This window comes from Terrapene carolina, unplaced genomic scaffold, assembly GCF_002925995.2.
Source record: "Terrapene carolina triunguis isolate 2854851 unplaced genomic scaffold, T_m_triunguis-2.0 Scaffold33715, whole genome shotgun sequence".
NCBI lineage: Eukaryota > Metazoa > Chordata > Testudines > Emydidae > Terrapene > Terrapene triunguis.
The window spans coordinates 7284643-7294639 of record NW_020698066.1 but is presented as its reverse complement, the minus strand read 5'-3'; the positions used below and the strand labels follow the sequence as shown (position 1 = coordinate 7294639).

At 40.0% G+C, this 9997-nt stretch overlaps 1 protein-coding gene across 1 annotated transcript in view; it reads right to left on the bottom strand.

Annotated features, from left to right (window-relative positions):
* The window catches only part of LOC112114932 (thioredoxin domain-containing protein 3), a 25687-nt gene extending 15979 nt beyond the window's left edge, over positions 1-9708 (bottom strand). The window contains exons 1-6 of the mRNA XM_026663475.1: positions 9676-9708; positions 9524-9581; positions 8021-8127; positions 5843-5914; positions 3081-3197; positions 1816-1882 (exon numbers count right to left, since the gene is read on the bottom strand). Coding sequence (XP_026519260.1) covers positions 1816-1882; positions 3081-3197; positions 5843-5914; positions 8021-8127; positions 9524-9581; positions 9676-9708 — 454 coding nt within the window. The remainder of the gene's footprint in view (positions 1-1815; positions 1883-3080; positions 3198-5842; positions 5915-8020; positions 8128-9523; positions 9582-9675) is intronic.
* Positions 9709-9997: the final 289 nt, after the last annotated feature.

Genomic DNA, 9997 nt, shown 5'->3' with positions numbered 1-9997 from the left:
CCCCCCCCCCACCTGCATCCTCCTTCCGCCGCAGCCCTGGGGCACTGGTAACTCGCTCCCAGGGCAGGTCATTCAGCAGGAATTTTAGATGTGCACAGAACACAGCCAGGATTGGTTCCCATATGGTTACAGAACTGCAGTAAAGTGGAACAATTTTCAGCTTGTGTGATTGGAGGATATCTGGATGCATATTGTAAGACTGTCCTCCATAAAGGAGGAAAAGTTGAGGTGCCTTTATTATTCTTTTGTTCCACTCTTTCTTTCTATGGGGAATTTGCCAATGCAATATCACTGTCTTCTTTTTAAACAAACAAACAAACAAACAAACGAAAAGGCAATGGCTGTTGAAAATAGCAATTCCAGTCCTAATAACCACTGGGAAGCATTTCTTGCTCAATTTTATCCTACTTTTTCTACAGCAAGTTACAGTGGATCAGTATATTTGATTTGGGAGAAATGAAGTAACAGCTGCCCAAACTGAGCTTGAGCACTCCTGAATTTTGAGGTGTTAAAATCTGGAAGGCAGGTGCTGGGGGGGGGCTGTGGATCCGCAGGGGAGCACGGCAGCATGTATGCAGTAGCGTGTCTGGCGCTGTGCGAAGCCAGACACGCTGGTCTGAGTGGCACGGTAAGGGGGCTGGGGGGTTGGAGAAGGGGTAGGGGGTTCCGGGGGGGGGCAGTCAAGGGACAGGGAGAAGGGGGGGTTGGATGGGGCAGAGGTTTGGGGGGCAGTCAGGGGACAGGCAGCAGTTGGATAGGCATGGGAGTCCCAGGGGTTTGTCAGGGGACAGGTAGGGGGTGGGGTCCTAGGGGGGAAGTTGGGGGGGGTCTCAGGAGGGGGCAGTTGGGGACAAGGACCATTGGGGCTTAGATAGGGGGTGGGGTCCTGGGGGGCAGTTGCGGCGGGGTCCCAGGAGGGGGTGATCAGGGGACAGGGAGCAAGGGGGTTGGATGGGTTGGGGTTTCTGTGGGGGGCAGTCGGAGGGAGTGGATGGGGGCAGGGTGGGGCTACCCTCCCTCCCCGTGGAGTGTCCTATTTTTTGAATGTTAAAATATGGAATCCCTACTCACAGTGCAGCTCTCCATTCACAGCAGGCTGCAGCATGAGGTCTCAGCTTCCTCCCTCCCTCCCCTTCTTTCCTGTTGGTAGTGGCCAAGGGAATGCTGGGAAATGTAGTTCTTTCCCTGCTCCAGGCCTGGCTCTATAGGCAGGGAGCTAACCAAGGAACTACAGCTCCCAGGGCCCCCTGTTGGTTCTCAGCTCCCATGCTGGATCCCTGCCGCCCCTGCAAATGGGCTGCCCCAAGCAGGTGCTTGCTTTGCTGGTGCCTAGAGCCGCCCCTGGTGAAAGGGGGCTCTCATTTGTACCCCAACAAAATTCATACTCTTAGGCCTTTACAAGATGCACAGCTTTTAGGTGCCATGTTGTTCTTGGTCACCATTTTTTACCATAATTTTTCTGTCATGGATGCTATATTAAGTTAGAAGACAATTCAAAGTTCAAATTAAACCCTTTGCTACAGGCATTGAGAGCTCCATCATGTTAAATCTTCATAGAGTTGGATCCAGATCTCAGACATTATAGAAATAATTATTAATAATAACAACATAAGCATATCTGTTATTATTTTGACCATTTTACAACATTCATATGCACCTGCGTGTGATAATTTGACTCCTTCCACAATAATCTCTCAAGTTACTAAATGAATCAAAGGAAAATTTTATCACTGGACATACCAAATAACTAACAAGATACCTGTTTGAGTTTTTTCTTTGTACTAATAATTGTAAAATAATTAAAATATCATTTACCTTCAAGTTGGCTTTCTTCACTATATACTTCTGATGTTTTCTCTTCTAAAAACACAAGCTCTTGTACCTAAGAAAATTGCAGTTTTCATGTTGTTGTTATTCTGATAAAATTATAGTGTCAGTATGAAGTTAATACTGAGGCAGTATGGGCCAGTGTATAGCCCACTGGGAATCATGAGACCTGGGTGCCATTCCTGGCTCTGCCAGCAATGTTGAGCAAGTCACTCCTTCGTTCTTTCTCTGCTTCCCCTCTCTGAAAAACTCCCTGCAACATTAACTTAGTGCAAGATAATACCAACATCAACATTTAAGCTGCTTCTTTTTCTGCTTCTAAACTTTTTTTTGCAGATTTTGTGGAACCTTGTGCCAGCCCAGACTTGCAAATCTTCTCTTAAATTAGGGGGAAACCCTAACACTTTTATACCTTACAATATGAGAGACTCCTCATTACATTAATTTTAAAGAAACATAAAGATGGACATAACTGTGGAAATTTCCAACCTATTTCTCTGCTAAATGTAGAATATAAAGTAAACACCAAAATTCTAGCAACACAACTAAATGATTTAATCTCAATTATTCACATAGTTCAAGTGGGTTTTGAAACAGGCAGGCTTGCTGCTGCTAACACAAGAAAAATAATTTAAGTCACCAAGCTCAGCTACCAGTTATCTCTTCAGCAGTTTTATCCTGAGAAGCTAATAATATATTTGATAGGGTATAATGTTATCTCATACGGTACTATGAGAATTTAGGTTTGTTCTGATTTTTCTTAACTGAGTTGTAGTCCATTACAATTTCTCTTTTGCATCTATACAGATAAATGGAATTCTTTCACCTGCATTTCAGTAGGAAAGAGGAATTAGGTAAGAACTGTCCCCTTTCCCGTATTCTCTCGAGCCCATAGTAAAATAGATAAGAAAAATGTCCAGCATTGAAAGTATAAAAATAAATAAAGAGATAAATACAAAGTTAGTTTTTATGCTGGTGATATTTTTGTTAGTGAAGAATCTCTCCTCTGCATACAGATCAGTTTGTAAAATTACCAGTATCATTTGGATAAGTACCACTTACTGGAAGTTTCTAAAAGATGAGATACATGCCAGTTCATGGTAAAGATAGTGGTATCCACAAAAATAAAAATGAAATATGAACAGTAAAAGAAATAAAAACAGCACCACAAGCATAGAAAGAGACCATGCAAATGTAATAAAAATATTCATTTATATTTAAACTTGATAAGAAAACAGTTATCTAGTGAGTACCTCAGGGCGTTCTATTTCCCCTGCTAAAATTTTCCTCTCTTCTTCTAATAGCTTTATTACTGTCTTACTGAGAAGTGGTGCATTTGTGCCTCGCACCATTGCTATAATTTTGCCATCCTGTAAAAAATAAATGATAAAATAACACTCTCAGTAAGATCTACTAATTTAGTTTTGCACATTTAATTGACTTCTAACACAATCTATTTTTCACCAGCAATAGACAGTTACCATGATACTGTATTCTAAAACTAAAAGTTGTAGCAATGTATCACTGCAGATAGACTGATCTGCAAAACAGGTGATGAATCAAAAACACAGGGCTAAAATCAGTGATATCAAAGAAAACTGACTGTTATTCCCATTATTTGTTATTCTGTTATTGCTTAACATAGGTCTCATCTCAAAAGTTTCAGAGGGTTTACATTTCAGAACCTGGCATTTTCTAATGTCTAATTCAACGGATGCGTAATGGGCTACAGAGCATTTCATCATCAACATTTCAAATATAGCCTAGTTGGTCTAAAATTATCATCCAACTGCTCAACAGTGTCCTACATGAAATGAGTTGGTGGTCTCAGTCAAGTTCCTATTGAGCAGTTGTCTACTTAGCACAGACCATGGTCACAATTGGCAATGATTGGACTGTTACCTCTGTTGGCAGCTCTGCTGAAAGGCCAGCAGTTAAATGGGTATAGAGCAGTGGTCCCCAAACTGTGGGGCGCAGTGGAACGTTCAGAGGGGCACGCAGCGAAACCCGGGCTAGCCCCCATCCGCAGCTCTACTCCACCCCCCTGCTCTGCTCCCAGTTGCAGCTCCATTCCACCCCATGCCGCAGCTCTGCTCTGTCCCCAGCCACGGCTCCACCTCTAGCCACAGATCCTCCCTCATCCCCAGTTCTGCCCCCAGCTTCTCCTCTGCAGAGCCAACTGTGTGGTAATGGGGAGAGGGCAGGCATGCAGACAGATTCTGTTACAGGTGTATGGGGGGGTGCTACAGGAAAATGTTGGGCACCACGGGTATAGAGAATGAACTTCCTTCTGACTCAGTACTTAATTTGTGTCAGGACTTAGCCTTGCCACCTCTAGGCTTAGGTTCATAGCGCCGGCACCTCTGGGCTTGCTGCATCAGTTATGAATGTAAAAAAATTGCTTGAGCCCCGGCACCTCTTCCATTACAAATTAAGCCCTGCTTTCACCATTAGAAGTTCTTCCTCCAAGTTGGATATGTGGCAGGATAGGGATGCTACTACTATTGATACCCAAGCTGTATTTGTTCTGTAATGGCCAAAATTTGCTATCCTTATTTGAGCAAAATTCCTATTGGAGATAATAAGAGTTTTGCTCAATTAAGGACTGCCAAATCTGGTCCTCAATAAATAGCGCAACAAAATGTCCAGGGCTAGCAATCAGACACCTTGCACAAATTCACTTACAATTAATTTGCTTAAAATTCAAAAGAAATTTGAAGGAAAGAATTTAGAAATTCTGATTCTCATTTACACTAAATTCCCTTTTACACTGCTCTAGCTACATAAAGAGGCCTTAAGGCATGTGTAAACATAATTTATATCCACAATTAGGCCCGTTTGCATTGATAGAATGGTGTAAAGGGACATTAGTATTAATGAGAATCAGGCCTAAATTTTCCTTCTCTTGCTGTTCTCTGTCCTTGTTTCCATCTCTTCCCATTTTCCCCTCCCCATTTTTGACTATTCTTGCTTTTTGGTTACTCTCTTCCTCCTTTGGGATCTGACCCTGTGCCCACTAAAGTTAATCACAAAGTTTCCATTTACTTCACTGGCACAGAATTAGACCTTTCTTGCTTTCACTTCCTATCCTCCTCGTTTCCAGGTTTCCTCCCTCCACTATTTGTCTCTCCTCATCTCAGTTCTAGTTCCTCCATTTCCCAACAGCTTCCTTCACTACTCTCCCTTCTGTGCTTCACTCTTCTGCTCATTGCTCCACCATATACACCTCTACTCCGATATAACGCGACCCGATATAACACGAATTCGGATATAATGCGGTAGGGATAGCTCAGTGGTTTGAGCGTTGGCCTACTAATCCCAGGGTCATGAGTTCAATCCTTGAGGGGGCCACTTGGGGATCTGGGGCAAAATCAGTACTTGGTCCTGCTAGTGAAGGCAGGGGGCTGGACTTGATGACCTTTCAAGGTCCCTTCCAGTTCTAGGAGATGAGATATTTAAAGCAGTGCTCCGGGGGGGCAGGGCTGCACACTCCGGCGGATCAAAGCAAGTTTGATATAACACGGTAAGATTTTTTGGCTCCCGAGGACAGCGTTATATCGAGGTAGAGGTGTATATGCATGAGCAGCACAGTGAAACTGGCTAGCTTTTGGTGAGATCAGAGAAGCTGTTAATTTCACGTGGCTGCATTCATATAGAGTGGAGTATCCTTAATGCACCCTGGTTATTAGCCTCTAGCTGCTGGAATCCAAATCTCAAAACTTCCAAGTACAAAAAAACACTTGCCTACGGAGTTAGCAACCAGGCCTGGCATAATATACTATAATATAATGGAGAATTTTCTTCTCCAGTTAGCAGAAGTACTATGCTAATACCCCTTCTTCTGTGCATGCCAAGAACATATAAAATATGATTCACTGTTAAAATGACTGGAATGTACAATATGCAACAATATCCTATACACTAAAATTGTAAAGATGTAATTCACATTTGTACAGCTTTACATTTATTTTCAATATACTGAAAAAAATAACAACAATAGGCAGCACGAACTTACAACACAAAAGAGAAAAACAGGTTCACATTTGTCTCTAAATGTCTGCAGGGTCACAATGCTGTCAGCCTCTGCCTAAAATAAGGGCAAATAGATTATGATAGATAGATAGATATTTGAGAACTTTTACAGAATGATTCTCAAACCGTGGTTCTGTGGATCAATAGTAGTCCTTAAAACACTTGCTTGTGATCAACCTTGCTGGTCACATGGGGCAGGCTTTCCTTCTTGTTTACAGCTGCTAAATCACATTAAAAGTACTGTGTCCTAATATTGCTTTTTGAGGTAAGTAATGGCTGTAATTGCCATTGGAATGTCACAGGATCACACATGGGAAAGTCCCATGACATTTCAATGGGAGGGAAAGTGGTCTATTGTATTAACTCTCTGTTAAGATGTGGTCCACACTATATAAAGATTTGAGAATCCCATGAATTACATTTATTAACAGTTACTTCTTGTTTTATAAATGTATTTTACATATACAAATACACACAAATCCAAAAACTGTTTGAACTAACACTGATGAATTATACTTGGCAAGGTTTTAACATAGTATTTATTTTAAAATAACTAGATCACAAGCACTATATAATATTGTTGTTAAATTTATCAATGATAGCGGTACTAATTGAAGGGAGACCTGAATGGAAATGAACGGTTTACACTTCTGGGCCACCAGAGTCCTGAATTAATACAGTCACTCTGGGTGAAAGGTATGATGTTAATGATACAGTATAACAACCCCAAATAATAATATTGCAGATGTAAACATTTACATATGCTGGCAGGAATAAATTACGGATGTAAAGTAAGTGCAGATGAAGGGACAGCAGCTAGATGTATGAAAACAGATGGAATGAACAGGCTTGATATTCTCTTATTTTAAAAGCCACGCAGGGTTGCAAATAGCCGGGATAGTAGAGGTATAGCTGAAAACCTGGGGTCTGATTCTGATTTCACAATGGTTTTGCATTAGTATAACCTTACTGACTTCAGTGGTATGAGATTACAATTCGTTGTTTGGTGTTTTGGGCTTGTTGCTCTATGTTTTGTATGTACACATATACACATACCTATGTGTGTATGACTTTTTTTAAAAAGCTTTAAATATTTGATATATATAGGGTTGGATTTTTAGAATCCGAGTTTAATAGGAGGAGATCTGTGTAAAAGATCTGTAGGATAAAAACCTTGCGGACTTGTCTGTTAACTTAATGGTAGTGATCCACATTTGTATGTCCAACTTACAATGATCTCCATTTAAAGAGCATTTGCCAACGGTAACTACATAGTGGTATCTGCAATTAGACAGTTTTGCTCTGTGTTTACAACTGAAGATATCAGTGGTAACTCTTTTGGTAATGGTTAGCGCATGATGCTTTTTAATGGCTATTGCCATAGGCAAGACAGGTTGCTTCTGTCATCTTGCTCTCTGGGGCTTCAGAGAATGCAACAAAAACAATTTGCAGCCATACTGACAAGTATTATAAGCTTGATAGTTCAATATCTGGATGGGAACTCAGAATCAACCTGTGAAACACATATATCTTTAGTGCATTAGATTGTAGCTGCCATTTTATCTTGCTCTTCTGGTTGAACTTTTTCTCAAAAACATTTTTAATCTATTTGTTTTTCAGCTTCCCCCTCTTTGTTCCTTTTTAAATATAACATAGGAAATTATACGGAAAAGCAAGAAAAACAAAAGGAAGTTACTGACCTGATTTTCAGAAGTGATGAGCACCCACAACTTCTATGGTCTTCAGAGGAAGTTTCAGCACTTCTGAAAGTCAGGCTATATGGTTATGCAATGTTAAGACTTGGATTTTTAAACATGCAAGTCGGTATATTCAGAGATATGGTTCCCCCAGTAATCTCAACTCTATCTCATAATATGTATGCATTATAAGAATGTTCTCCATTACACTATTGTCTAGTATGTCTTTTCCATAATTAACTTGTATGATTCTAGCTTATCCCTTCTCTTATTATAGATCCTTCCCTATCCATTATACACTTTGATCGTCCTCTTTTAAGAAGTCATTCAGAAAAGAGACAAGCAAGCCAAATTCACCAATGACTCCACTGGTACTCAGATACTATGGTGATAGGTACTCTATAAATAGATAGATACAGAAATACATTTGACACTGAAGTTCTAAATAGCATTTACATCCTTACCACAGCAAAATGCAAAAGGTCATCTTCACCATGCTCATTTTTTAGTTTTCTGAATAAATTTACCACAGCTTTGCAAGGCCCACACCAAGCCTGATAAACATCTATTACTGAAAGTATAAAAAATTAGAATGAAACTCATCTGTTTCATATAGTTTATAAAATAAAATGTTTTTGTAAATGTATAGGGTTAGTCCTGCAGTGGCATTGGCATACATGTATTTCTAAGTCTATTTCTGGTCTCTTTTTCTTCTGAAAAACATTAAGTTTTGGTATTATCTCTTACACAAATTAGATTTCAACTTAAATCTTAGTCTGTAAGAGTATTTATTTATTTATTTATATATTTTGTGGTGGGAAATGCAGATATATTAATGTCTCCTTCCCCTATTCCTTTGTCTTGGTTGACCTTCCTTTCCTGTGCCCACTGTTAGTTGTCTCCCCCTCCTTTGGCCCTTTTATCAGTTGTCTCTTTCCATGCCCTGTCGCTCCATTTTGGGCTGTTTCCCTCCTTCCTAAGATCATGTATGCTGTGTGTGTCTCTCTCAACCTTACTCACAACCCATTGGTTTTCTCTCTTGCTCCCCTGATCACTTCACCCATGATCTGTTCTCCCTCTTTAGACAGCATTCCTAATAAATTTAACAGATATTGATGCTAAGCTTACATACAAACTGAGGGGAGTGAAGAAAATACATACTATGTACACTCTTGAAAGCACACAATTTATAACACAATTGCTTGTCTTATGCCAGATACAATTGTGCATGAATAGGCACATAAAACTCATTCTGCTGATTAGTTCGATTTTACTGAGTAATTGAAAATATTGATCTATCAGAGCTTTCACCTACCCCTTCCCAGACATGAAGTCTTTTCAGAACTTTTTTTTTTTTTTTTTAAACACCCATGCATGATATCCAGTATGGTTTAAATTCACTGCTTTGCAAAGGAGTATGTGAAAGTCACTCATCACTATAGAACCCTTCTGTGTTTGAATTGCAGGCAGACACAATGCATTGGGTCTTTGTATCTTTCGTGTGATTGGATTGATATTGTGACAGTTCCAAAATGGCCAATGCGAGAGGCACAGTTGAGTGTTATATGGAGGAGCCATGAGATCTGAGTTCACATGGATTAATTTGCCAGGAACTCCTTTCATACTATAGGTGGTATGGAGATCCAGTGACCGTACAGCCAGCCTTTAGGCTGGTGAAGCAGCTGTGGAGTGGCTGCAGTGCAGACCTGTGTTTTGCCCCCAGTTTAGGAGTGTGAATTTCAAATCCTTTGAGTCTTCATGTAAAACAGCTACACAGAGCATATTTACTTAGGCTTTATGGAGGTTTCTAGAACTCTTTGCTTTGAGGGGCAAGCCACAGGAAGTGGCAGTTAGACAAAGTGTGTGCACAGTGTGAAGTAACTGGGCAGGAAGGGGTCACAAAAATAAAAAGATTGATAAAAATGCACAATTTCATTATGTGAGATTAATAGAAAAAATAATAGTACCTGTTACACCTTTAGTCAGCAACATTTCATCCCATTGACTTTGATTGGTTACTACTACCTGAGATAAAACAAACCCAGAATTTAATATCTCTAAAAATGTCAACAATTTTATTGAACTCTAGAATTATTCAAATAACAAACAAGATTTATACCTGTAGTTGAACTTCTTTCTTCTTTCCTGCCATTTTCCTGTGATTACATGAAACACAGCAAAACATAAAACACTTCTAAAATATACTACTGTTGCTCCGTAAGTTTAGCTCCATATAAATTGTGGCTTGAGGAACTGATTTACACAAAATGCCTTTTCCACACAGTAGTATTCTATGGGTGAGATCCTCAGCTGATTAAGATCAGCATAGCTCCACTAAAGTCAATGTGACTATGTCGATTTACACCAGCTGAGGATCTATCCCTAAATATAGCTGACTTCATTAGAGCTAAACTGATTGGCACTAGCTAAGGATCTTATCT